At 63.7% G+C, this 25,860-nt stretch overlaps 4 protein-coding genes across 4 annotated transcripts; 3 read left to right on the forward strand and 1 right to left on the reverse strand.

The window, feature by feature from the left end:
• The first annotated feature begins 174 nt into the window (after window positions 1–174).
• On the forward strand, window positions 175–5,360 carry CHLRE_17g703250v5 (uncharacterized protein). The gene is made up of 13 exons (XM_001691695.2): window positions 175–321; window positions 447–486; window positions 760–945; window positions 1,138–1,208; window positions 1,443–1,521; window positions 1,952–2,059; window positions 2,345–2,410; window positions 2,706–2,888; window positions 3,014–3,094; window positions 3,409–3,499; window positions 3,873–3,937; window positions 4,116–4,253; window positions 4,772–5,360. Exons 1-13 carry the CDS (start codon window positions 263–265, stop codon window positions 4,832–4,834), a joined length of 1,230 nt encoding a protein of 409 aa, XP_001691747.2. The 5' UTR covers window positions 175–262; the 3' UTR covers window positions 4,835–5,360.
• A 68-nt stretch (window positions 5,361–5,428) lies between these two features.
• On the forward strand, window positions 5,429–13,220 carry CHLRE_17g703300v5 (uncharacterized protein). Its single transcript, XM_043071952.1, has 11 exons — window positions 5,429–5,793; window positions 6,283–6,374; window positions 6,538–6,572; window positions 6,790–6,862; window positions 7,007–7,156; window positions 7,368–7,408; window positions 7,616–8,531; window positions 8,815–9,756; window positions 9,962–10,731; window positions 10,952–11,357; window positions 11,626–13,220. The coding sequence occupies exons 1-11, from the start codon at window positions 5,523–5,525 to the stop codon at window positions 11,920–11,922; spliced, it is 3,993 nt and encodes a 1,330-aa protein (XP_042914411.1). The 5' UTR covers window positions 5,429–5,522; the 3' UTR covers window positions 11,923–13,220.
• Window positions 13,221–13,233: 13 nt separating this feature from the next.
• On the reverse strand, window positions 13,234–14,841 carry CHLRE_17g703350v5 (uncharacterized protein). Its single transcript, XM_043071953.1, has one exon. It carries the CDS (start codon window positions 14,287–14,289, stop codon window positions 14,056–14,058), a length of 234 nt encoding a protein of 77 aa, XP_042914412.1. The 5' UTR covers window positions 14,290–14,841; the 3' UTR covers window positions 13,234–14,055.
• Window positions 14,842–17,322: 2,481 nt separating this feature from the next.
• CHLRE_17g703400v5 (uncharacterized protein) lies at window positions 17,323–25,688 on the forward strand. The gene is made up of 6 exons (XM_043071954.1): window positions 17,323–18,415; window positions 18,689–20,732; window positions 20,938–21,338; window positions 21,565–22,472; window positions 22,665–23,127; window positions 23,282–25,688. Exons 1-6 carry the CDS (start codon window positions 18,038–18,040, stop codon window positions 23,522–23,524), a joined length of 4,437 nt encoding a protein of 1,478 aa, XP_042914413.1. The 5' UTR covers window positions 17,323–18,037; the 3' UTR covers window positions 23,525–25,688.
• The last annotated feature ends 172 nt before the right edge of the window (window positions 25,689–25,860 follow it).

Below are 25,860 nucleotides of genomic sequence, written 5' to 3' on the forward strand. Positions count from 1 at the left end.
AGGCACTGGTGCCCGCTAACCCCTTCCATCCACCGCCATATTCTTCTGTCTTTCCATAAGTGCCATCACCCCATAGTGCTAGCCCCACGGTTGGGGCTAGCACGCAATCGGACCGTGCCAGTGTTGTAATGTATAGGCGTTGCATTTGAATTGTTGTGTGTCCCTAAGTATATACCATACAGTGTGTAGTCCTTTTAGCCTGCAGCTCGTGAACTCACTGCACCACTGGCCAGGGGAAACTGGCCAGGGGGTGCTGCGCAACATGGCCGACCGAAACGAGAAGGAGCCACTGCTAGTGGAGCCGCGATCTCCTGATATTGGGTGAGACAAAATGCCGCTAAATGTGGCATTCAGAACTACTGTTGCACGCGGAGTCGACGCGCGCAACATTCATTTGCGCTTGCACTTGCTCACGCGCTGGCCGCATGGATGCCCGGGCCATGCAGACTCCGGCGAGTTGGGGCTTTCAGCAGCATGTATATCGCGGTAAGCGCGGCGGGGGACACAGAACAGCTCACCCTCGCCAGCGGGCGGGGCTGGCAGGGGTAGAGGAAAGGTTGCGGCACGTCTTGGTGGGCGCCTGGACACGAAGCAAGTGAACAGGATTGCAGGCCAGTCAGGGAGGGGATACATACAACCAGACAGATGGCGCAGGTGCACGCGGGGGCGTGGCGGGGCAGAGCCCCAATGGGCAGCTGTCCCTCAACCGGTTGGGAGCACTCGGGACCCCACCCGCCCCCGCTTGACGCTGCTTGACAGGCCACGCCCTTCCTCGGCATCGGCTCAGCCGTGCTGTACGGCTGCACCGCCGTTTCCATGAACTTTGTAAACAAGGCCAGCATGCAGATGCTGCCGCTGCCCAATGTGGTCATGGTGGGCCAAATGGTGGCCACGTTTCTCCTGCTACACCCCATGCTAGAGGCTGGGATGCTGGGCTTCCCAAAGGTACGGTTGGGGCTGTAGGCGCTCAAGGGCTTTCGGGCTGGCGTTGGTTATTAAGAATAAGTAATGCCATAGGCCTGGGCCGCCGAGACTCGTTGTGAGTCTTGTGACACTGGGCATACACGTGCGCGCCAGTCCTCCCTTGTTGTGCCTCCTGACGCCCCCAACCCCGCCCCTCACCTGCCGGGCCCCCAGTTCTCATGGCGCACCTGCCGGCGCCTGTTCTGGATCACGGTTCTGTACACCGCCAATGTGGGCTTCGCGCTGTGAGTACGACTAGGCAAACTCGCCAGCAGCAGCCGTGGAGCTTGCCCATCTGGGGTTTGTGGTGTTGCCTACACGGTTCTGCAGTAGTGGAGCACGCCGGCATTGTAGCTTGAGTGCTTGACCGATGAGTAGCTCTGTGCAAGTATGATACGCTGTGTGCAGTAGAATATGAGCCGTGCCTCCATACGCCTCCCCACCCGCCTATGTCCCGTCAACAACCCCTCCCTCCCCAGGTTCGGGCTCAAGACGCTCAACATCCCCATGTACAACGTGCTCAAGCGCCTGACGCCCATGATGGTGCTCACAGTCAAGGTGCGTGTGTTGCAATACACAAGGATAACGTAGGTGTGTGTGTGTGTGTGTGTGTGTGTGTGTGTGTGGATACGACCCGCACAAGCGGAAAGCGAGTGTGTGTATGTGTGTGTGCGCGCGCGTGTGTGTGTGTGTGTGTGTGCGCGTGTGCGTGTGTGTGTGTGTGTGTATGTGTGTGTGTGTGCGTGTGTGTGTGTGCGCGCGCGCGCGAGGGGCACGATGTGGCGCGGCGCGGCGCTGGCTGACCGCACTCGGCTGTGCACGCCGCCACACCAGCCGCCACACCAGCCGTGCATGTGCCGTGCATGTGCTCCGGGAGTTGGACGCATCAGGGCCTGCCTGATTGGAGGTGCAGCATTGCCACGCTCGCCCAGCATGAACCCAGGCAGCACGCGCGCACGCATCTCATCCCCTTCGTGCCGCCGCGCAGTCCATCATCCGCAAGCGTTGGCCGCGGCTGGAGATCTCGCTGTCGGTGCTGCTGGTGGTGGCGGGCTGCGTGGTGGCGGGCATCGGCGACCTGTCCTTTGACATGCTGGTGCGGCGGGTGGGGCGGAGGTGGGGCAGGGGGTGTTGGGTTTGGATGCGGGGGCGTGGCGGGACGTTATTGTGGAGTGCCGGGTGTGCAGGGCTTTGGTTTGAGGTATAGGGCAGGAGGGCGAAGGGGCCACGACCTGATTGTGCTTTCCTAACCTGCATCACAAGCCTGCTTTCGCCCACACGTTCGTCATCACCGTCGCCTGCTGCTCCCCTGACCACCTGCTTTTCGCCCTGCCCTCGCCTGAACCCGTGCCCCCCCCCCCCCGCCCCTGCGTGTGTGCAGGGCTACCTGTTCGCGCTCCTGTCGTGCACCATGCAGGCCGCCTACCTGCTGCTGGTGGAGTTCCAGGTGGGGGCAGCAGGGGGGGGGTAGGAGGGCCGGGGGCAGCACTGGGGGCCCGGTGGGGCAGAAGGGGGGCCGAGGGGCAGAGGGGAGGGGGCGGGAGGAGGGCAGGAGTATGGGCGGGTGGGGCCAGGAGGTGGCAGGGGCAGGCGGACAGGGGCAGGCGGGCAGGGGCAGCGTAAGGAGTGCGGCGGGAGCCCAGCGGTCAAGTGGCTAGCTGGCTTGCGTCGCCCCGCGCCACTCGACACGCATTCACCATACCCAAGTAACACACGCATCAACCCAAACCCCGGGGGCTCAGGGCGAGGAGGGCGTGAGCACCAGCGAGATGCTCTACTACAACGCCATCACCAGCCTGCCCTTCCTGCTGCTGGTGTGCGCCGCCACCGGCGAGGCCGCGGCGCTGCCCGCCGCCTACTCCGCGGCGGTGGCGGCGCACGGCCCCGTCACGCTGTGGGGCACGCTGGCGTCCTGCTCGTTCTTCGTGAGTGTCTGTTTGAGCCCCTTTCTGCGGGTGCCGGGAGATGTACCGTATGCGGAGTGTGAGGACTATGAGGATTTTGGGTCCCAGCCTTGCCCTGCCCTGCCCTGCCCGCTGCGCCGCCGCAGGGCTGCCTGCTCAACTTCGCGCTGTTCCTGTGCACCGTCAACAACAGCGCACTCACCACCACCATCGTGGGAGTCATCAAGGTGAGCCCTGGGGCGAAGGAAATGGCCGGGGGTGGCGGCGCGGGACCCGCGGTGTGGGGTATTGGCGCCACGCAGCGAGCGCCGTGTCATCACTGGGCCATCCGCCTAGCAGTCAGCAGACCTGCTTACGCCTCCCGAATGCACAGCTACTCATTCGCACTTCCACACATCCACCCGCCCCTCCTCAAATTGCTCTGCCTCCTGATCCCAGCGCCCTGCCTCCCGCGCCCCCTCCCACCGCTCCCCGCCTCCCGCGCCCTCTCGCCCGCCCGCCCCCTCTCTGCCTCCTCTCTGCCTGCCCACACGCCTTCCAGGGTGTGGTAGCTGTGTTCCTTGGCTTCTTCCTGCTGGGCGGCGTCAAGTTCAGTGCCGTCAACGTGGCAGGCATCAGCCTCAACACCCTGGGTGAGAGACCGGGACAGAGGAGGGAGTGGCGTCTCGGGCTGGAATTGTACCGCGGGGTTGTGGGCACCATTATCAGTAAGGGACGCTGTACCTCCATAACTCCATAACTGCAAACGGGGGTAACTAGAAAAACGTTGGCAGGTGAGATCTGGATTGTGTTAGGCAGTCAAGAAGAGCGGGCGGGTGAGGCGGTGCAGGCAGGGAAGGTTGGGGAGGCATGGCGGCAGACGCAAAGGAGCAGCAGAGACGGCGTAGAAGCGCTGCTGACGGTGTTTTGCTGCTGCATGCCTACCGTACGGCAGCTCCCGCACGCGGGGACATGGCAGCAGGGCTCGCACCGCAACGATGCACGCCCCTCGCCCTCGCCCCTCAGGTGCCGTTTGGTACACGGTGCTCAAATACCAGGAGAAGCGCAGTGGAGCCAAGAAGGCACAGCTGGTGCGCGCAGAAAGGGGAAGGCAGGAGGGGCGTGGGAACGGGCTCAGAGCCCAGCGAGGCAGGAAGCGCTCTGGAGTCCAAGGCTTGGGGAGCGTGGAGTGGAACTAGCAGGTTTCGAGGCTTCTAGCTGGCTCCCTGCGTTACTTGCAATCTAAGCCTCCGTCCCGCTCCGCCGCAGGCCTCTGCCAGCACCGACCCGCTGAGCTCCTTCGCCAAGGACGGCGCCTCCAGCGGCAACCTGCTGCTGCCCGCGGCGGCAGGCGGCGGCGTGGCGGCCAGCGCCGCGGGCGGCCTGGCGGGCGGTGACGAGGAAGAGGTCAGGCGCGGGTCGGGTCAGGTCGGGGCGGGGCGGGGCGGGGCTAAAGGCGCCGATGTAGCGTCAGGTAGCGTTGAGTGACGCGGCCAGGGCGCGTGTTACAGCCTGGCAGCTGGCGAGGGCCTGAGGAGGCGCCATGCGCGCACTGCAATCCCCATGGTGTTCACCCGTGCGCGTTGCTGCTGCTGCTGCTGCTGCTGCTGCTGCTGCTGCTGCTGCTGCTGCTGCTGCTGCTGCTGCTGCTGCTGCTGCTGCTGCTGCTGCTGCTGCTGCTGCTGCTGCTGCTGCTGCTGCTGCTGCTGCTGCTGCTGCTGCTGCTGCTGCTGCTGCTGCTGCTGCTGCTGCTGCTGCTGCTGCTGCTGCTGCTGCTGCTGCTGCTGCTGCTGCTGCTGCTGCTGCTGCTGCTGCTGCTGCTGCTGCTGCTGCTGCTGCTGCTGCTGCTGCTGCTGCTGCTGCTGCTGCTGCTGCTGCTGCTGCTGCTGCTGCTGCTGCTGCTGCTGCTGCTGTCCCGGATGCAGGTGCGGGACGGCGGCTGGGCGGGGCGGCAGCCCGCGGCGGTGCGGCGCCATGCTGCGGCGTAGGTGGGCTGTCGGGATAGCTCGTTGTGCCGCTGTTACTGCCCGGTGCGACGACATACCGTGTTTGTTGTTTGAGGGGGAGCGCCGCCGCCTCAATCTGCCGACGAAACCCCTCAGCAGCAACCTGGCGGCGAGCAGAGCAGGCGGGGAGTCGAGAACCCGGAAGACAGGACACTGCCGCAAAGAGATGGCAGCTCAAGGCGGGGGATTGCGCCGCACTGCGCCACATGGATGGGCGGCACCCAATCCTATGCGTTGGTTGAAGGCCCGGATGAAGCCGTGGACTTGGCGAGTAGGGAGAGCGCGGTAGAAGGCGGCATGGTTGCGTATCCGCAAGAGTGGCGGGCAGGATGGGACGCAGAAAGTCAGAAGTCGAACATTGTCGAACAGTGCCCGCACACGTGCACGTGCCGGGGCCGGCTGCTAGCTTTGCAAGATTACCAAATCAAATCTGTAGGGCTTTGCATGTTATTGCGCAAATGCAATGAAACGCTGCAAAGGACAAAAGCCCGTGACAAAAACCGAGGACAACCACACGAAAGGCTTCCTGGTCTTCGCGTTTTTCCAATATCATCTCAGCAATACAATAAGCAGTATATGACCGCATAGTAGCTAGGGAGGCTGCAGGCATCCTAACACGCAAGTAACTTCGGCTGCCCGCTCATTTTCTCTGCTCGGCCTCTGTCACACCATGTCAGTGGCATCTGCGATGTTTAGCTCAATTAAGGCCCGGCTGCAAACTACGACTCGCGAGCCGGGTCAGGAGCCGGGTACATATCGCACTGCAGCTCTTGGCTATCCCAGGCTTTGGAGACAGAAGCTATTAGATTATGCACGCAAGAGAACAGACGCTGGCATCATCACATTCTTCCATATCATTTCAGTCTTCTCGGCTCGCAACTTGTTGGCGCCAGTTTGTGCCGGCCTGGACAACCACACCTTCCTAACGCTTGACCTGCCAGGTGTGTATGTGTGTGTGTGTGTATGTGTGTGTGTGTGTGCTTAAAAATAATGCGAAATGCCCGAGAGTGTGTGTGTGTGTGTGTGTATGTGTGTGTGTGTGTGTGTGTGTGTGTGTGTGTGTGTGTGTGTGTGTGTGTGTGTGTGTGTGTGTGTGTGTGTGTGTGTGTGTGTGTGTGTGTGTGTGTGTGTGTGTGTGTGTGTGTGTGTGTGTGCGTGTGTGTGCGCGTGCGCGTGCGCGTGTGTGTGTGCGTGTGCGTGTGCGTGTGTGTGTGTGGATGCGTCAAGGAGAGGGGTAGAACAAGTTGCTTTGCCAGGTGTCCACGTGTGCGCTGGGCGTTCGAGGTACATGCGTCAGGCAAAACCTTGATCTGTTGCGCTTCTGCTTTTGTCGTTGCTGTTCGGCCCATTGCCCGGCCTCCCATCCACTCTGCGTACCCTTCGACTTGCAAGTAACCTGTGTCCCCCGCTGTTCCACCCGCCTGCACCAGTTATCCGGAACTACCCTTGCGGAGAGCCGCCAGGCACTCAGGCGGGATACCTGCTCCGCAACTTCCCCTCCGCCTACGGCCTGCTTTTTAGGGTGCGTCAAAGGGCGAGCGCTGGCTTCCGGAGGCCTGATGGGCGTTGAGGCTCCAAACGGGAAGGGCTGGATAGAAATGTAGTGTGGTTATGCGGCCCCACCAACGTGGCTGCGAGCGAGCCGGGCAATCATGCGTGCCCCCGCGTTGCACATGCCTCCGCAGGTTACCCCGCGAGACTTTTGGGTCCCCTTCAATCAGTAAGTATGGCTGGAAGTATTTTGGGGCAAGAGAGACTTTTCACCATGAGGGCGGTGGCGAGCGTGTGCTGTCGTACCAGTAGGCTGGCATCAGCACTGGCGCCTACTGGCGAGCTGGCAACACGGCGCTTACCGCAAGCAGGACTCCCGAGCCAAACCAGCAACCAGCCCCAAAGCCTAACTGGAACGCTCCCTCCCGCCGCATCCCGTGTGCCAGGTGGTTGCTGGCGGCGCGGCTGCTGGCCTGTCTGCTGCTGCCCGCGGCGTTCTACCGGAGCCATGTGGCACCGGTGAGCCCTGCGCCAGGCCCCTGCAGCGGCCCTGCTGCAAGCCGCCCTGGCATGCCCCGTACAACCTGCCACCTCGACTGCTGCCCAACTACAAACACGCAACACGCCGCTGCGCTCCCATGTCACCTTGCCACCTGGTCACAGGTTGCCAACATCTACCAGCGCCTGGTCCCGTTCGCGTTCCTGCTGTTCCAGTCCGTCGCGCTGCGGCCCGCGGTGGAGCCCTCGCCGCTGAGTGTGTGGTACCTGCGCAGCGCCTCCGTGTGCGACCTGGTGTCGCTGGCCTTTTATGAGGTGCGGAAGGATGCGGCGTGCAAGGCGGCATGCAGGGAATGTGTGGTGACGTGTGTGTTGTGTGAGGAGGACAACGCCAGGGGAAAGGGTTGACAACGGGCAGGGGAGGTTGGTGCATGCAGGGTTGGCACGGAAGTCAGGTGGCACAGGACGTAGCACCTGACCAAACTGTGTTTCTGTGGACCATCATCTTGATCACCCCAACCGGCAGAGCTCCGTGCTGGCCGAGTCCATATACTTCTCGTTGTCGGGGTGAGTGCGAGTGACACCGCCCTGATACTCCGCGCCCTCGGCGCCCTTACCGAAGGATCTAGCCAGCCCTCGCCAAAGCACCCGCCCACGGCGCGCACTGTAAGCAAACACGCACGCACCCGCGCCCTCAACTCCACCAATCCTCCCGCCTCTCCGCCCCCCACCAGTCCTCCCGCCTCCGTGCTCGTCTCCATCGCTGCAGTGCAGGCTTGCGCTTGTGCTCCTAGGCCTGCATTACGGCGCCCGCCACCCGCACCTAGGCATGGGGGCCGCCCAGCTACCGCGCCTGCTCGCCAACCACTGCGCCTCCGCAGCCGCCACGCTCATCTTCCAGGCCTGGCGGCGGCGCGGGCAGCGCCGGGCTGCAGCCGCTGCGGCGGCCGTGGCGGCGGCGGCGCTGCAGCGCCGCGCTTTGGAGAAGGCGGCGGCGGGCGCGGACGCAGCGGACGGATCTGCTGCCTCCTCGTCGGGTGCGGCTGGAGTGGTGGGCGATGGTACGCGAGGCGCTGGCTGCGTGGCGGACGCGGCGGCGGCCGTGCACGTGGTGGAGGCGGCGGAAGAAGGGCCACAGCCCGCGTATGCACAGGTGGCGTCCGCGGCAGCCGCCAAGCAGCCTCTGGCTGGGCCAAAGGGCAATGCCGCTGTGGCGAAGCCCGCGGCCGCGACCGCTGCTGCAGATGCAGCTGCCCTCCCGGGCACGCACACGCCGGAGGCTGCGGCTGCGGTGCCGAAGGCGGCGCCCCGCGTCAAGGCGGCGCCCGTCGGGTGCGTGCTCACAAGGCGCCACCTCCGCCCCAGCATTTCACCCACCTCCTTCGCCTCCTCCATACCCACCTCCGCACCCACCACCACGCCGCGGCGCGCCTCTGCAGCCGCCTCTGCCGCTGCCACCGCCGCCGCTGCAGCCGCCGCCGCCGCCGCCGCGGGCCACGTGGCCGCCGCCGCGCCGTTGCTGCTGCCGCCGTACAGCCCGCGCACGCGGCTGGCGATCATGCGCATCAAGCTGAGCGGCGTGGAGCCGGAGCAGCTGCCAGGCGGGTACGAGGCGCGCGTGGCGGCGGTGCTGGCGGCGCGCGGCGTGTCGTGCGAGGGCGTGTACGTGCGCCGCGGCTGCATCGAGGTGGTGAGTGTGTGGCTGCGTACGTGTGTGTGTGCGCGCGGACGCGAGATGGTGCCGTGCGCCGATGGGCCGGGGCGGGGAGAGGCGGAGGGGCGGCGGGGGTCGATGAAGGGGGTGCTCTGCCATGCAGTATCGTGGCGTCACAGCTGCACTTTTTCGTTGCTGTTGCGCCGTCATGTGATGTGTTGCCGCGTGTCAACCTTGCGCACGGAGCCGTATGCTGCGAGTGGTCACAGCACGCGCAGGCGCTTGCTTACTTTGCATTCGGTTGCACTGCACGATGCAGGTGATTGACATGCGCGCCTGGCGCAAGCGAGGCGGCGGCGACGGCTGTGACGGCCGCCACCTGCTGGCCGCGGGCGCCGCGACAGACGCCGGCGAGCTCAGCATCTCCCTGGGCCTGGAGTCGCTGCTGCCAAACTTCTCTGCTGACACGCGTGCCGAGGAGGTGACGTCACCGCCAGCTGGCGGCGCCACTGCTGGTGGCGGCGCCGCCACCCATACGGAGGCGGTGGCGGGCGCACTGACGGCGGCGGCGCAGGAGCTGGGTGGTAGTGAGGGGGATCATGTTGATGACGTGGGTGCGATCATTCGCGCCCTGGCGCTGCCGGTGGATGACTGGACGCTGACGTACGCCCTGGAAGAGGATTTGGTGGAGCCCGTTCAGGCAGTAGCGGCAATCAATGCTACTGCCGCTGGCGTTACTGCCACTGGCGCTACGGCGGCGGGCGGTGGGGCTACTGGCCGTGCCGGTATTGCTACTGTCGCTGGCACCGATGTCAGTCTGGGGGCCGGCGGGCCGTGCGACGACGGGGCCGGCTGGGTGCCTGCCATCCTCTCGGTCACGCCGCGCGTGCTGTGCACCAACCCGCCGCTGAAGCCCGCTGCTGCTACTGCCGACTCTACACAGCAACAGGAGCAGCGGCACGTGCTCCAGCTGCGCGTGTCGTGCCTGGACGGCATCATGCCGGAGGTGCTGTTGCGCTGCCAGGGCTCATCCATTGCCGCCGGCGGCACTCCCACCACCAGCATCACCACCAGCCGTTGCGACGGCAGCGGCGGCAACGGCACTCACGACGTGGCCGACGTGGTGTTGGCAGTGCGGGCCGGGACGTTGCCGCCGCTGCCGGGCCTGCTGCTGGTGGAGGCCCGGCGGCCGGGCGGCGGTCGCGGCTGCGTGGTGCCGGTGCTGCTGCTGGACGAGCCAGGGCTGGCGGAGGAGCTGCAGGTTCGTGACATCCTGAAAACTCAAGTCTCATGGGGTACAAGGTGGACAGTGTTTCGGCACTCACAACTCGCGTCCCGACGCAGCTTGTCACGCCGCCGCTCCGCGCTGTCACTCCCGCCTCTCATTTTCTTGACCTGTGCGTGCCCGCCCCCCGCCTGCCATACGGCCATACCGCGCCCCTCCTCTCGGCTCCTCCATTGCACAGGGTGTGGTGGAGCGCTGGCACGGGCCCCCCTACGAGCTGCAGGACGTGCTGGTGGACCTGTCCGCCTTCCTGCACCACGCCGCCGCCCTAACCACCAGCACCGCCGCCGCCGCCGCCACCGCCCTGGCGTGGAGCACAGGTGATGGCGGCGACGGTGGTGCAGCTGCTGCCACCAGCGGCTGCCTGTGCGCGCGTGAGCGTGTTGTGGACCTTGGGCGGCACCTGCTCGACTACTTTAGCGCTGCGGAGCTGGCGGCGGCGTGGCCTCTGGCGCTGGCGCGGCTGCAGCGCGACGTGGCGGCGGTGGCAGGCGCGACGACGGCGACGGCGACGGAAGTGGCTGGGGAAGGCCTGCTGCAGGGGCAGGCAAGCGCGGATGTGGCGGCAGCGGGGCTGCGGGAGCAGCAACGAACCGCCGACCAGGCACCCCGTGGCAACAGTGCCGATGTGGCGGCGACGGCAGCAGCAGCGGAGACGAAGGCGTGGGGCCTAACGGGTCCAGCAGCGCTTTCGACGGCCACGCAGGCACCTGGAAAGCAGCATCAGGACAACGTGTGTGTTCAGGACGCTCCGACGACTGCCTGCGGCAAGGGCGGCGGCGAAGGCCAGACCGACCAGGTGGCGGCTGTTGCTAACAGTAGCGACGCCAGTGGCGGCGCCGCCGGCGGCGTCTGGTTGTTGCGGCGGCTGGCGGCGGCGCATTATGCATTGAAGGAGCCCGAATACGTGCGCTTTGTCGCCGAGTATGGAGCCAGCCAAGCACATGTTATGTGAGCCTTTGTTCGAAACATGACATTGCCTTGGTGTCCTTGCCACACCCGACATGCGTGCAGCGCAATCGCTCCCTGCTATCCACGCAACCAGACCGTACTGAACAAGATTGCTCCCGACCCTATGCTCTTTCGCATGTGTGTGTGTGTGTGTGTGTGTGTGTGTGTGTGTGTGTGTGTGTGTGTGTGTGTGTGTGTGTGTGTGTGTGTGTTGCTGCAGACACGCCATCGCCTTCGTCTGTGTCTCGGTCACCTGCCTACGGCCGCTCATACCCGCGCTGGCGCAGACCGCAGCCTCGGCACCCGCAGCCCCCGCCACCTCCACCTCCGCCTCTGCCAGCACCTCCCCAGACGCTCCTGCTGGGAACCCGCTCCTCGCCGTGCTGCCCGCCGTGCTGACCCTGCTGCCGTACCTTTACACCGCGGCCGCGTGGCTGCTGGTCAAGCCCCGGGGGCGCTGGGTGGAGCTCGTGGCACGCAGCGTGCCGTACCGCGTGGGGTCACGTGCGGCGGTCAACCTGCTGCAGGCCGCGGTTCGCGGCACGCACGCGGTCGTCCACGTGTCGTATCACCTGGGTCCGGGCGTGTGGGTGGGCGACGGCGTCGTTTGTGCCGGCACGTGCCCGGTAGGTTGGGGCGCACGTGGCCTGGGTTGGGCTGGGTTGGGCTGTTGAGCGGGCTGGCGGGCAAACCCGAGCCAAGTTTGGTTGGCCGCAGACCCAGACAGCGACAGCAGCCCAACACGCGCGGAGGAGGTCTGCCTTCACCTTAGCCCACGGCCTCAGCCTTAGCCGTTGACGAACCACGCTTCTGCCCACCCTAGGTGCTCAATTCCATCCAGTAAAGCCTGCAAACCCCGCTTTCTGTCAACCACCGCTGCCCTGCCCTCCACAGCAAATGTCGCCTGCCGCCTTCGCACTGTGCGAAGTTGCGCGTGTGCCCGTGCACGTCTGGCTGTGGTGCTCCTTCACCGGGGCGTCACCGTCGCTGGCCATGCTGTGGCGGGCGCTGGCCCTGGCCGCACTCTCTAGTGTCGTACACATCGCATCACACGTGGGGCTGCGGCTGGCGTATCAGCGCGCTGTACGGCGGCGGCAATGGGCTGTGGCGGCGGGTGCGGGGGCGGAGCCAGGTGCTGCTGGGCCTTCAGCTACAAGGTATCTGATTGCGAAGGTGGGGAAGGCAGGTTGATGGCTGAGCGCGGCGGCGCGAAAGGAGGCATGAGGCGGGATTTGACGCCTTTTCGTTGTGCACGCTAGGGGTGAGCGCCGGTACTAAGAAGGTCTCGTCAGACAAGCGGCTGCCTTGTCTTGGCGGCTGAGAAGCCAGTCACAACATTTGGGCGAAGCGGTGGGTTGCAGTTAGGGGTCCGATACAGCAGGTGCCGGCATTGCGCCGCACCGGGCCGACGCTGGAAAATGTTAACTCTTAATCCTATACGTAAATATGGGTTGCTTTGGGCATGGGGCAGCTACGTTGCCAGGATACCATGCGCCCAATTGTGCGGCTTCCATTATCGTCGTGTCGGCATATGCTCTCCTTCATGCACATGCACTCCAAGCACACATCGATGGAGCATGACACAGTAACTCTGAGGGCCAGCAATATGTGTTGTGCTCGCGCCGCCGTGCAGTTACGGCTGTAGACACATGGGATAGTGAAGCGCGGCACTGCAACTTGTGCATGCACCCAAGCTGTTGTCATATATCTGGGTGCATGCAGTGTGACTTTGTGTTTGGGCTGAGCACCGGCTCTATGAGGCATCCCGGGGTTCCCAGGAGCACCCCGGTTCTGCAAGGAAAAGGGAAGCGCGCATAGGGTACTGCGTCTTATGCCTGTTTGCGTTTAATTGCCGAGTTACGGGACGAGGTATGGTCCAGCATCAAGCTCACCGTGTCATCTGTGGGCGTGCTGCAGTGCAAGCAAAGGACCGTCCTGCTTGCAGGTATGTGGCCATTTATTATTGCGGGGGTGGCGAGGCTAGCGGTGTGATGAGTGGTGTTATGGGTTTGGGGCTTGACTGCTGGCAGGCCGTGGCAGTTGCTGACGCAGGCTGGGGCTACCGTGACTGATCTATGTTCTTATTATTACGGCATTTGCCCTAATTGTTTTGGGATTGTTCCGGTGGTCTGGAGATATGTGCAAGGCGGGCAAAGGCTGGCCGGATGGGTACGTCTGTGGCTCTGTTCACGTGCCTGTCCGGGCCCTGACTCAACCAGGGTATTGCCGCAACGGCCCTGAGTTATTTATAGTTAGTTCATGCGCGTTGGCCGGGTATTGTGTCATGCGCTACAACCGAACCAGATCGTCGTCCAGATACGGCCCAGAGCGTGGAGACACCGTATGGCCACTGAGTCCCTGAATCCCGTCAGCGGTGAGGTGCATGAAGCCGAGACGCTGAACGGGGACGACCAATGATGTTCAGCTGCTAGAGCTGGCTGCTGCTGCGGGCGAGGTGCAGGCTAACGCAGGCTTAACGGACAGAGGCGGCTCACATGGCTTGTGGGTAAGAGTTAACACAGAGTGATTGTCAGTCTGTTGGCTTACGCCTTTGGTAACTCAACCAGCGAGCCAGGTCGCTGTTGAGTACCATATAGGCTAGGCGAGGCCCATGCGGCTCATCCGCCGGGGATGGCGAACCACACGGTGACACCTCAGCACACACGGCATGCCGGACCGGGGGTCCTAGGAGGTTGCGCCGAACCACGTACGCGTTGGCACCCGACAGCTGTCATGCGCTACAACCGAACCGGTAATCCTCCGCCACCGGGCACACAGTTCCCCCCCACGACTGTAGGAGACGAGGAGAAGAGTCTGCGAAGTCGTAACCCCCAAGCACGGTGGCGACAAGTGCGTGCCCCCCCTGAATGCAAACAGGGGAACCAAAAGCAAGAGACAGCACACATATCATGCGGAATGACATGCGAGAGTGTTCGTGCCACGCGACAGACACAAACTGTAACCAAACTAGCATAGCACACGCGTCACTAGTCAGGTCAGTCCTCCACGCTAGCCACTGCGAGCTAGCTCCAAGCGGATGGCTGATGAGAACACGCTGTGAAGCGAGCAGCGGCACGCTGCTTGCAACTGCAATCCAGCAATGACACCCGAGATACAGGGTATCGGGCACACGAGCGGCGGTGCATGCCCCGCCCTGCAGGCGCCAGTCGGGCCATGCCGCAGCGGCCACCAAGTCGGCCCCCCAGGATGCGCACTGGGGTCGTCCTGCTAAGGCTCTGGCTAGCGCGATGCGAGCTCCACGTGGGTGGTGGTGCGCCGGGGCACAGAGTAGAGGAAGCCGATGGGGACGAGGTACGCTGAGGCTTAAGGCTGGCTGACCCAGGGTGAAACAACCGAGAAGAGAAGTAGCAGGTGACTGTCCAGGAAGACGAAGAAGTTGCTGTTGGCGGCGATAAGCGCGGCCAGTAGCAGTGTCGGCGGTACTGCTGGGTGCAGTGGCGCTGGCGGCGCTGTGAGGGAAGCAGCGCGGCTAGGCGGGATGGGAGAAGTCGGAGCAACTGCTGACGCGGGGCTGCGACGCGTGCCGAAGTCGGCCATGCAGGAACCGAGTGACACGGCCGCTCCCGAAGGCCAAATTGCTGATATATGAAAGAGCCTGAAATGCGTGTCCGTTACAGGAGTCCAGAAGAGCGGAAGGCGAGGAGCGAATGCGTCCAATTTCCGATTGACGGCTGGGCGTCAGGCGCGCAGAGCGCCGGCAAATAGAGCTACGTTGGGATGCCGTAGTGTATAACGTGCTGAGAGGCAACTGAGACCCAGATGTAACGCGGCGGAAAGACATCGCCGGTCAGAAGCGCAGCAGCGGCGCAAGAGTTCAGTCCTCAGCTACGCTGCCTCAGAGGGGTTGAGTTACATCGTCCAGATACGGCCCAGAGCGTGGAGACACCGTATGGCCACTGAGTCCCTGAATCCCGTCAGCGGTGAGGTGCATGAAGCCGAGACGCTGAACGGGGACGACCAATGATGTTCAGCTGCTAGAGCTGGCTGCTGCTGCGGGCGAGGTGCAGGCTAACGCAGGCTTAACGGACAGAGGCGGCTCACATGGCTTGTGGGTAAGAGTTAACACAGAGTGATTGTCAGTCTGTTGGCTTACGCCTTTGGTAACTCAACCAGCGAGCCAGGTCGCTGTTGAGTACCATATAGGCTAGGCGAGGCCCATGCGGCTCATCCGCCGGGGATGGCGAACCACACGGTGACACCTCAGCACACACGGCATGCCGGACCGGGGGTCCTAGGAGGTTGCGCCGAACCACGTACGCGTTGGCACCCGACAATTGCCGCGCCATATCGGATGTGTCAGCTACACAAGAAATTGTATGGAGGTGGCACTTGCAACCACCAGGGGTTCAGGGGACCCACTTGCAACCACCAGGGGTTCAGGGACTCCTGGCAACCACATTGCCCCTGCCCAGAATCCATTTGCCAGCTTGGCGCCTTGGCAGTGTTCTTCGTTTTGCAGCAGCCGCCCCAACGCACGTCAGTACGTCACCCACACCCATTAGCAGTGCCTTAGACTGGCTAGCTGTTGGCGCTTCTTTACGCTGTTACAGCGCGCGATGGACAGGTAAAGTACCGTAGCAGGTTCGTTGGCGACGGCCTCGCGACGCCGCGACAACCCGGGTTGGCTCGCCCCCCAAAGGGGGGCGACAGCCTTAGTCCTCGGCAAGAACCTTACATTAGGGTTGTTGTCTTTTTTGCGTGTTTCGGCTACCAGTACAGCCTTCGACGGGCTATTTATCGAATGCAGAAACTCTTGAAAACAATGAACACATGAAAACGGGCACTAAAGTGCACCGCCCAGGGCCATGAGGCCAAAGCCGACGAAAGCCAAGCTGAGGTATAGGCAAAGCCAATGCCAAATATCCTCGAGGGATATCACCTGCCGCACTTACTAAGTTGCTTGCCCTGGCGCTCCACGATCCACTCAACCTCATCTCCCAACCTCGCTCACGACACAATGCGCTCACAGCCCGTCCCAGCTACATCCCCGCCACCCCGCTATACCACGCTTGATTGTAAGCCTCCACAAAGGGCGAGCCATCGCGCTGCGGAGCTGGGAGGTTCACTTCAGTTTGGGGCACCGTCCCAAAACTGCACAACCTTTGGACCTGTGTTTAGTCGTGGTAGTACAGTCCGACGTGGAAACCAACCTTACCTACCCCCCACGCCTGTCGTGTCAGATTCACCGTCCGACATTACTACCACTGCCGTACGGCCCTTCCTGTAATGAATTCCCGTGCGGGGGGTCATGGGGGTGGGCAGGGGGGTCCCCGTGGCCAAGCTGGTCTCCCCTGAGTCCCCCACGCTCTCAGCCCCTCTGTGCATGTAGTAATGACTTGCTGGTCAAGTGGGAGGGCGGTCCACGCTCGCCTGAGGTCGAAATGGGCGGGTTTTTGCCGCAGGCATGTGCCCGATGGGCGCGTGTCGGTCCGATCGGGCCCAAGTGTGCTGGAGAGAGCAGTAACTCACTCAATATGTTATTTAGATACCCAATATTGCATTGGAACGTATCTCGGGGCAAAATGTGAGGCTCTGCCGACCGGCAATTTCGCGACCGAGGTCCCTCGAGGAGCCATTTTTTCAAGCCGTGATTGGTGCCGTGTCTACTTTCAGCTATGAGAATGGGAATTCAAGGCTTTGCGAGGGCTAAAAGCAGCTCTTCGTGTACATTGTCGGGCATGTCGCTGCATTTCGCGAGCTCGGCGAGCGGGCAGGCCGCGCCAGGGCTTAAAACAACAAGTCATAACATACATATGTCATGTATAAGCCTTAGGCAAGGTTTGGTCTTTGGACGGTGCGGCGTGTATGGGCACGCCCCGAGTGAACCCGGGTTGCGCCGCGACGGCTGGCGTCCAGGGAGGTCTCCCTGGTTGGTGAGCGGTAGTCCCGTCATGCACAGCCTACCCTGGGTGTATAGCGTGCCGTATTCACGGATCCCAGCAATCGGTTTGTGACGCAGCGCGCGGATGGTATAACGCTGGGGTTGTTGTACCGAGACGTCGCCGTAGGTCGCCGTTGACTTGCTGGCACGTTGCAGTTTGCAGACACGCATGTCTCCGACTGAGGCGCGAATTGTTAGACGCCGTACACCTGGGGGCGCCATCAGGGGTTCTCGATGTGCACGAAATCCCCGCGCGGACGACGAGGCACCCCATCCCGCACGCGCAGAGGCCCTGAAACCCGGGACGCCGACACAAAGCGCGGCACTGCGCGGCGCGCCAGACGCCCAGACCGACGGGGGCGTACCGCGGCTCCGCAGACCGCATACCATATCTATACCGCTATGCTGCGCGTGTGGGAGCGGCAATGGCACTCGCCCCTGACGCTCGACAACACCTGTCGTCCAGTCGTCGCTCATGGAATGTTACTGTGCGACAGCAGCCTGGGCCCGGCGGCCGCAGCCACAGACATACTAGAATTCAGCCACACAAGGCGACACACATCTCGTTGAGTACTGTGGTTGCGCGGTCCGGCGTCAGGCAGTGAGCGCGTGCGGGAGGGGGAAGTCGGGCTCGGCATGCCATAACGCGATAGTAAAAGCAGCATTACAATGCAGATATAGCGCTGATTCTAACGATATAAGTAGCATTGTCCAAGTGACAAGCAATGGAGTTCAAGTTTCGTCGTTGACACATGACCGGCCGTCACTTGCCAACAATCCCACGCGATATTATATAGATACCATATACGAATACTATACTCGGGCTCATGGGCGCAAGAGACAGGTGCCCTCAAGCGGCGAGGCTGAGTTTTGTGACCAGCCCCATACTAGGCGCATTTATATACATCTGAGGTTTAACTATAGGTCCAGCTTCAGCAGACACTGCCAGTCGCTTTCCTACGGAAACTTCTCGCGTACAGCGAGCCTGAGCTTCTATCCGCGCTATCTGTTTATAATATCAGGTACATGACCGAGTGCAACCTCGGCGTACCCGGCAAGCGTACCCGCGCATACATCTTTCCAGGTTGCAGTGCCCCCAGCTCTGGCGCCCCCAAGCCCAGATGGTGGTAACACTAGACACTACTATAGCCGCTGTCTTTGGGCAGAATTTGTCCTGCATCGCGTCGGGCGACAAGCCCATCCTCGGCGGTGCGCTGAGCAGTGAGCGAGCAGGCAACTAAAACGGCTGTTTGAGAACCTGGACGTATGGACGCTCATGGACGCAGCCTGGGTGCGGAGGCCTCTTGCTCGCCGGCTGAGCACTGCGGTCCAAGCCCGACTTCGCGGGACCACCACACCCTAGCAAGTAAGCGGCGGCCCCCACAGGGGCCCCTCCGCAGCGCCATGAATGCGGTCGCATGCGGCATGCTGGTCCTGGCATCTGCGCTAATATCGGCATGGGAGCCGGCGTGGCTGCGGGGCCTGCGCTCGGCAGCCTGGCGGTGCCTGGGCCGGCTGTGGGAAGCGGTGGCGGGGCCTGCCGGCCCCCCGCCGCCCTCCCTCGTCGCGGCCATGAACTGGCAGGTTCAGCCGTACGGGCTTCGTTCGCGGCAGCAGAACGCCGCGCAAGTTACGACGCACGTCAAGATCCGTGGAGCGGAGTCCGCGCCTGCGCATTCGGAGCATCTCGGTCCCGGCTACGAGACTCGGCTAAAGAAGGCGCTGGCGGACCGTGGCCTATCAATGGAAGGCATCTTCGTGAGGCCCGGCTGCATCGAGGTGGTGAGTTTGCGCGGTTTGAATAGTGTCGCCGTGGTTTCAGACTGCCTGGTATGGGTGCTAAGTCATGTGCATTGGGCTGCGCGCTTTGCTTTGGGTCAGACTTTGCGTTTTGGGCGCAGGAGGCATGCACGCGCAAAATGGATCCAAGCCGTTCTCCTTCTTCCCTGCAAACAGGTTGCCCGGAAGCATGTGCCCGCCAACAGCGCGTTTTTCCTGCTGACAAAGAGATGCTACCTGCCCTTTGCTGCCGGTCCAATTCCTTGGCACTCACAGGTCTTAGGCACCAAGGCGTGGGCCGCCGCCAAGGGACAGGCGAGCGCAGACGGCTTTAACGCCACCACAGGCGCGGGGTCTCCGGCATGTGATGCCGGCAGGTCCGCCGCCAAAGCCTGTTTCCGCGACACTTCAACCCCCGACGCTGTCACCTCCTCCACGCACGCCTGCTCCAAGCGGTTCACGCCAAGGAGCTCGGCCGGCGACAACCCTGCCGCATGGCAGGCCGCCCTCCACGGCATCGGCAGTGCCGGTAGCGGCGGCTGCAACGGAGCCGAATCCGGCGGCAGCACACCCCCGCAGACCCACACCCAGTCCCAGTCACAATTGGTGTCGGTAGCTGGCCTCAGCACGAAGATCTCCTTCCCAGGCGACGCCAGCCCCTCGGGCGCCCACACCGCTTCTGCCAATGGTACAACCGCAGGCGGCGGCGGTGGCGGCGACGACAGCCGCACCCCATCACTGTGCTCAACGCCGTGCAGCTCGTCGGGCGACAACCGTGCCGTACGGCAGGCGGCTGTGTACGGCGTCGCAGGCTTCACCGGCTCGCACCGCTCGGCCGGCGACAACGCCGCGCTCTTTGGCAGCCCCCCCGCCGGCGGCTGCGGTGGCTGTGGCGCCGCTGGCGCCGCCTACGGCCTGCGTCGCGCCTCCGCGGGTGACAATCACGCGGCACGCTACGCCGCACAGCAGTTCCTAGGCGCCGGCGCCGGCGCCGGCATCGGCGCTGCGGCTGCGGCTGCGGGCGCCAGCCCGGAGGCTAGTGCAGGACCGAGCCCGCCGATCATGGCGAGTCCCTTTGTCGCACCAGTACAGGCGCAGGCGGGTGCCTCGCGCCGCACATCGCTGGCGGCGGCGCGTGATGCGCACGGCGTAGGCTACGTACGGCGATCTGAATCCGTCACGAGCAACGCCACCGGGCTTGTGGATATTGGCGAGCTGATCCGCGCGCTTCAGCTGCCGTACACTGATGATACGCTTGACCATGAGTGGCATTGCGATGAGCTTGATGGCGGCGGCAGAGGTGGCGACGGCTCGGGCGTGTTTGCTGCTGCGAGCCTGCTGTCAGCGGCCCGTGGCTCTGGCTCGCCCACCTCCGCGCAGCGCTTGCACCGGCTGCAGCTGTCGCAGCAGCAACAGCAGCAGCTGCAGGAGGCGCAGCAGTCCGATTCCTCCCTGTGGCCGCAGCTGGCGGAGTCGCAGCTGTCGCAGCACCAACTAGAGCAGCCCCAGCACCAACAGACGCAGCTGCCACTTGTGGCGGCGGACTGGTCGGCACCGGTCAGCCCCGCTGCCGCCGCCGCCATCGACATGCACACATTGCTCATTGCGGCGGTGGTGCCGCGCGTGCTGGCGCTGCGCCCGCCCTCGGCTCTGCAGCAGACCTTCCAGCAGAGTCGCCTGTACGCAGACGCCCCTGCCGTTGCTGCTTCTGGCGACACAGCTGCCGCCGCCGCGGTTGCGGCACCGGGGAGGCCCTCGGAGACCCACGCCACGCTGACGGTCTACATGCCCGGCATTGTGAGCGGCCCTGCGCAGGCGTCCGGCGCAGCACTTGACGAGGGCCTAGGTGCTGCTGGCGCTGCCGGCACTGCGCCCGCGGCGGCGGGGGCTGCAGGTCAGCTGGCGGTCGAGATGGTTGTGCGCTCGCAGGGCACCTACTTGCCGGCGACATGCACGTTTGTGCCGCTGCTGCTGCCGGCGGGGACGCCAACCGCGGCGCCGCCCTACGCCGCTGGCGGAGGCCTCCCGCACGCAGGCGCCGCAGGCGTCGGTGCTGCAGATTCCGCGGCAAGCGGCCCTGCCGGCGCTACCAGCAACAGCCTCCCCGGAGGCGCCACCGGCAGCGCCAGCTTCACAGCCTGCACTCTGCGCCTGCACGCGCTGCCGCCGCTGCCGGGCCTGCTGCTGGTGGAGGCCCGGCGGCCGGGCGGCGGTCGCGGCTGCGTGGTGCCGGTGCTGCTGCTGGACGAGCCAGGGCTGGCGGAGGAGCTGCAGGCGGCTGTGGAGACGTGGCTGGGCAGCCCCAAGCAACTGGAGGACGGTGAGTGGGCGCCGGCCGCGAGGGCGCTCGCTTACAGTTCTGGGGAAATTGCGGTACAGCGATTGGAACGTAAACCCAAGGAACGCTGCCCTACGGTTATACATTTCAGAATGCAGTCTTAGAGTGTGCGGATTGGTACTGGTTGTTATGCGCCCCTGTTCCAATATGGTCTTCTGCATGCGCTGTTTGTGCTCGCCGTTGACAGTGTTCATGGACCTCGGTGCCTTCTTCCATCACCTGCCCGCGGCGCTGCGCGTGCTGGCCCAGCGCCGCTACCGCGACGCGCTGGGGCTGCCGGCCGCCGCTGGCGCCATTGCGGGCACTGCTGCCGCAACCGGCCTGGGCTCCGGCCCTGCTCCAGGCTATCAAGCCGCAGACCAGGCTCAGCTCCACTTCCAGCTGGAACAACAGCAGCACCAGCAGGCTGCGTGGCTGGCAGGCACGCCGGCGGCCGCAGCCACAGCCGCCTCGGCCGCCGCACTGCTTCTTCCGGACCCCGCGTCGGAGCTCATGCGTGCGCGACTGATCGACATGGGGCTTCACATGCTGGGCTGGTTCGCCGCCGCTCCCGCCAACACCTGGCCTCTCACTCTGGCGCGCCTGCGGGTGAGCGCCTGGGCGGCTCGGCCTGCGCGCCCTTCCTTGCTGGCGTGTGTGTTGCTGCTTGCGGCTTGTCGCACTGCTTGCTTGTGTTTGGTTCGCCCCGCACTGGTGGTGTTGTGTCCTCCGGTGCACGGCCCCCGCTGGCCAGCCGACCTCTAGCTGACTGGCCTCGACCCTTGATGCCCCTGCCCTTGTACCTGCTCCTGCCGCTGCCCGGCTTGACGTGCAGTCGGACGTGTTGGCACTGGGCGCCAACGAGGCCGACATGCGCGTCATTTTCGCGGCGGAGAGCACCGCGGCCGCCGCCGCTGCAGCCACTACGGCCCGTAGCGCCGCCGCCGGCCGAGGCGCCGGCGGCGGCGTCCGTGCCGGCAGCGTGTCGGTCGTACACGCCGGCATGGACTCCGAACAACTCGCCGCATACTACCTTGGCGGCAGCGACTACGAAGCCAACAGCGATGCGCGCACCGACGACGTGCGGTGGTTGGACACGGATGATTTCTGCATGAGCGGCACTGCCGGTTCGGGGCATTCAGGTGTAGTGGGCTCTGCCAGCGGCTTCGGTTCGGGCATCACCGCGGCCGAGGTGGCCCGTAGCGGCAGTGAGCCGTCGCCGCGCTTTGCCTCGTCAAACAACGGGGCGGTGAGCAGCGCCGTGGTGGCGGCTGCGGCCGTGGCGATGCTTGGTGCCGCCGGCGCCGGCGTTGCGGGCGGGCTCCACGGCGTTGGGCCGTCTGGGCAGGCGTCCGGTTGGCACGCTACACTTGGTGTGGCGGCTACCGCCAATGCGGCTGCTTCCACAGCCTTGGACGGCACTGCAGCTGCGGCTGCAGTAAGCGCCGCCGCTCCTGCCCCTGTCGCAAGAGACGAAACCAGCGGATCCATCGCTTCCGCTGTGCATCCTTTGGCAGCGGCAGCATCAGCAGCGGCAGCAGCGAGCGCATGTCCTGACGGCGTCTGCAGCGCTGTTGGAACCGTGCTGCAGGGCCGCGGCGCTGCAGCCTCAACTGTGGCGAGGACGCTCCAGCGCTGCTGGGGGGAGGTGGCGTCTCAGTGGCGGCTACTGCGCCGCGGTGCGGCAGACCCAGAGTATACTGCGTTTGTCGGCGAGTGGGCGGCGGCGCAAGAATCCGTCATGTGAGTTCTTTGGAGTTAGGATGGCAACGGCGTGGACGCGACCGCTCGCGTGCTGACCGAGGGCCCTATGCACATATAAGTTATGTAGGTCGGGAACACCCGCATGCATGCAGTTTTCGGTTGCACCTTCTTGAGCTTGGCTGACGCGCCGTCCGGGCTGCTGCTGCACCGCGACCTCCATTTCCCGCGCAGCCACGTGGCCATCGTGATGTTGCTCATGCTCTTGCCCGTGCGGCGCCTGCTCGCCATGCCGACGCCGCCCAATGTGGCCGGAGTCGACGGTGCCGCGGGCCCTGCCGCCGTGGCGCGCGCAGCGCCTTCGGAGGCTACTGCCGACTCGGTCGCCTCCACCACGCTACAGCAGCTGCGTGATGCCGCGCCGCTGCTGCTGGTGCTGCTGCCGCACCTCGTCACGTGCCTGGGATGGATCGCGATGGGCGCCATCCGCCCACACCGCGCCGCCTATCTGCGGCTGGTGCGCGCGGCGTGCGTGCTGCGCGTGCTGTGCCACGCCGCGGCGGCGGCGCTGGTAGGCTGCTTCGGCTTCGGCTTCGGCCTTGGCCTGGGCGGAGACGGCGGTGGCGGTGGCGTCTCGATGCAACAGCTGGGCGGCGGCGTGTTTGTGTGCGACGTGTTGCTGTTGGGCATTAACCTGGTAAGAGCTTTTGCATTTGCTATTCAGCCACTCGGTAGCTGTGTTACAAGACTACATGCACCTCCCTCTAAATGCCCACTTGCGCGTGCCCCGCAAGGCGGCGCTCTGCCCTCTTCAAACAAGTGTGCCCCCGGCTGCGCGCGCCCCGCCACAGGCTATGGACCCCGCGTCAGCAGCAGCCCACGCCGTGCTGCGCCTGCCGCTGCTGGCAGCCCTGTGGTGCGGGCTGGAGCAGGCGCCCGCGGCGAATCCGCCGGCGCGTGTGTGCCTGCGAGCTGCGTCGTTGTCGGCGCTGAGTCTCGCCGTGAACCTGCTCAGCCACTGGCTGCTGCAAGGCCTGTTCGCTGCTCGCCAGCGCGGCCGGACGGTGGGCGCCTTCAAGCAGTCAAAGCAGTAGCAGGAACAGATTGTAGCTGGAGAAAGGGGGATCAACAGTAGAGGCAATTAATAAGAAAAGGGACGAGACACGAACGATTGATCTGTGTTGTGGGGCTGCGGCTGTGCTACTACGAGAGAGGTACGGTATGGCTTCAAGCCGTGCAAATCTGCTTTTTGTGTGTTCGTTGGTTTAGGCAGGCAGGTGCTGGGCCCTTCTACGGTCCGGGCAGCTAATAACGGACTGGCAGGAGGTCTTCGCGCCCGCGCAGCATGTGTGGTGAGTGTTAGTGACTGGGTTCTCGTCCTTAGCGCAACGGCGTCGAGGCACGCGTGCGCACTCGTTGTCCGGGGATTTACGCTTTTTTTAAAGCGACTCAATGCATGAGTGCTTGAACGCAGCTCCAGCATGGATACTCAAGCGGCTGGGAGCGCGCCCCTGCACAAACGCATGTGTCTTTATTACAATCCAGTAAGGAGAACGTATGCACGGTTTCGCGGAGAGCTTTAGCAGCATGTGAGCAAGAGGATGCAGAGCGGTGCCCAGAGCCCCAGACGTGCTTGAGAGGCGAGACGGTAGCGCTTTGCGCACGAGATCAACGCACGGTGTCGTACGTGCCGGCGCATCGCAATTCGCATTGCGCTCATTGCACAATCACGTGCGCCTAATTGGCTTCTTTCGCACATTTACGTCACGCGCTGACTGCCGCGTCAGCGAGCCCTCCTTTCTATGCAGGCCAAGGCCCGCGGGCACTGGAAAGTAATAGAGGGGTGGGATTTGGGTGACTGTTCCTTTTCTGTGTCGCGCCAGATGCTTGATTGGTGACCTGGTGAGCAAGCAAGGAGGTAGGCAGGCGTGACCGCGTGCCTGAGGTGGCTGCGGCGGGTTCGGCATAAGCAACGAAATGGAGGTGCCCGGGTTTTTGGTTGGCAAGTCCTGCTGCTGCTGGCAAGGCTGGACTGCAGAGGACTCTGCTGCAGTGCACATGCTTCCCACCCCCCGCTGGCAAGGGTTTGACGAAGCGCAGGCACGCGGGTGTATTTGGGCGCTTGGAGTGCTGTGGGTGTTAGTGTGTGGGGCACACGGTGTTATAGGCGACCTTTGCCATCGGGCCGGATTCAGGCCAAGGTGAACTTAACCAGTGAAGGTGGCAAGGTTTGAGCGGTAGCAAGTGCCGGAAGTCTGGGTGAGGGACGCAAGATGGGGCGCGACTCAAGAGGGTGCGTGTGTGCACACTTGTGTGTGTGTGTGTGTGTGTGTGTGTGTGTGTGTGTGTGTGTGTGTGTGCGTGTGTATGTGTGCATGGTGTGTGCGTGTGTATATGTGTGTGGTTTTAACAACAACAACAAAACGAAGCCTGTGTGTGTGTGTGTGTGTGTGTGTGTGTGTGTGTGTGCAGTCCCGCACGGGGGTAAATTCACTGAAATAAACAAAGGCATGTGGCGTGTGGCCTTACATTCTTACTTTCATACCGTATATGGGCTGCAGGTCAGGCTGGAGGTGGTGAGTGGTAGCCACGCGTGCCGGGGGAGCAATTTTATGAACGAAGTTCACTGTAGCACGGCTGGCGGGCGGTGTTACAAAGAGGTGGCAGAATAACGTTTGTGCGCAGGGCTTGCTGCGCTTGCGGCCCTCGTGGTCTTGGCGAGAAGCAGAGGTCGTGCACAATGTCGGGGGGTGGACTATGGGCCACGGCCTTGGTCGTTGGGAGCCTAGATGGTGAGATTCAAGCAGTACCGTAAGCAGTACCGTATGTTGGGTGCGTTGCTTGCTTGCGTGTGGTTGCTTGCCATCGCAGCAGGTGGCGGGTGCGATGCGGTTGTCCTTATGTACCAGCCTGGTGGCTTGGGCAAATCATCCCGAAGGCCGAGGAGAAAGTGACCGAACTGATGCGGCGACAACGTCAGGTGGTAGTGACGCTTCGGGCCGACTGCCCTGACAGATGTTTGTCCTGCATGAGGTGATGACTTATGCGGTAGGCGTGACCGTGACCCGGTCTGTTAGGTTGTTGGAAGCACGGCAACCAGCAAGGCGCGTTTTCAGGAATCAGAGTCAGGTTCAGGGTCAGGAATCAGAGTCGGGTTCAGGGTCAGGAATCAGAGTCAGGTTCAGGAGGGGTGGAGGGGCGTGCTCTGGGGCACCCCCTGGGCGACCCCTCCACCGGCCCCTGTAAGCTATGCAGGAAAGGCGGGAAACGCCACCTCCCAGTCCGCCCCTGCATAACCAACTCCTATTTCCGGGATGCAGCGTTGTTCCGTTTGCGAGGCAGCCGTTAACCGGAGTGTAGTTTCATCGCCCATCGACTTGAAGAAAGGCCCCTGCTGATGGCCTCGAGATGGCTCCCTCGTGTCTACATA

This window comes from Chlamydomonas reinhardtii, chromosome 17 (assembly GCF_000002595.2).
Source record: "Chlamydomonas reinhardtii strain CC-503 cw92 mt+ chromosome 17, whole genome shotgun sequence".
Taxonomy (NCBI): Eukaryota; Viridiplantae; Chlorophyta; class Chlorophyceae; order Chlamydomonadales; family Chlamydomonadaceae; genus Chlamydomonas; species Chlamydomonas reinhardtii.

Bases quoted from the DNA above. Each gene is read 5' to 3' on its own strand.
- CHLRE_17g703400v5 (XM_043071954.1), top strand. From the start codon at position 18,038: ATGAATGCGGTCGCATGCGGCATGCTGGTCCTGGCATCTGCGCTAATA. The intron at 18,416-18,688 runs GTGAGTTTGCGC...TGGCACTCACAG, and splicing joins GGCCCGGCTGCATCGAGGTG to GTCTTAGGCACCAAGGCGTG. The intron at 21,339-21,564 runs GTGAGCGCCTGG...CTTGACGTGCAG, and splicing joins TCACTCTGGCGCGCCTGCGG to TCGGACGTGTTGGCACTGGG.
- CHLRE_17g703250v5 (XM_001691695.2), top strand. From the start codon at position 263: ATGGCCGACCGAAACGAGAAGGAGCCACTGCTAGTGGAGCCGCGATCT. The intron at 487-759 runs GTAAGCGCGGCG...GCTGCTTGACAG, and splicing joins TCAGCAGCATGTATATCGCG to GCCACGCCCTTCCTCGGCAT. The intron at 946-1,137 runs GTACGGTTGGGG...CCGGGCCCCCAG, and splicing joins GGATGCTGGGCTTCCCAAAG to TTCTCATGGCGCACCTGCCG.
- CHLRE_17g703300v5 (XM_043071952.1), top strand. From the start codon at position 5,523: ATGTCAGTGGCATCTGCGATGTTTAGCTCAATTAAGGCCCGGCTGCAA. The intron at 5,794-6,282 runs GTGTGTATGTGT...CGCCTGCACCAG, and splicing joins CCTAACGCTTGACCTGCCAG to TTATCCGGAACTACCCTTGC. The intron at 6,573-6,789 runs GTAAGTATGGCT...CCCGTGTGCCAG, and splicing joins TTTTGGGTCCCCTTCAATCA to GTGGTTGCTGGCGGCGCGGC.
- CHLRE_17g703350v5 (XM_043071953.1), bottom strand. From the start codon at position 14,289: ATGGCCGACTTCGGCACGCGTCGCAGCCCCGCGTCAGCAGTTGCTCCG.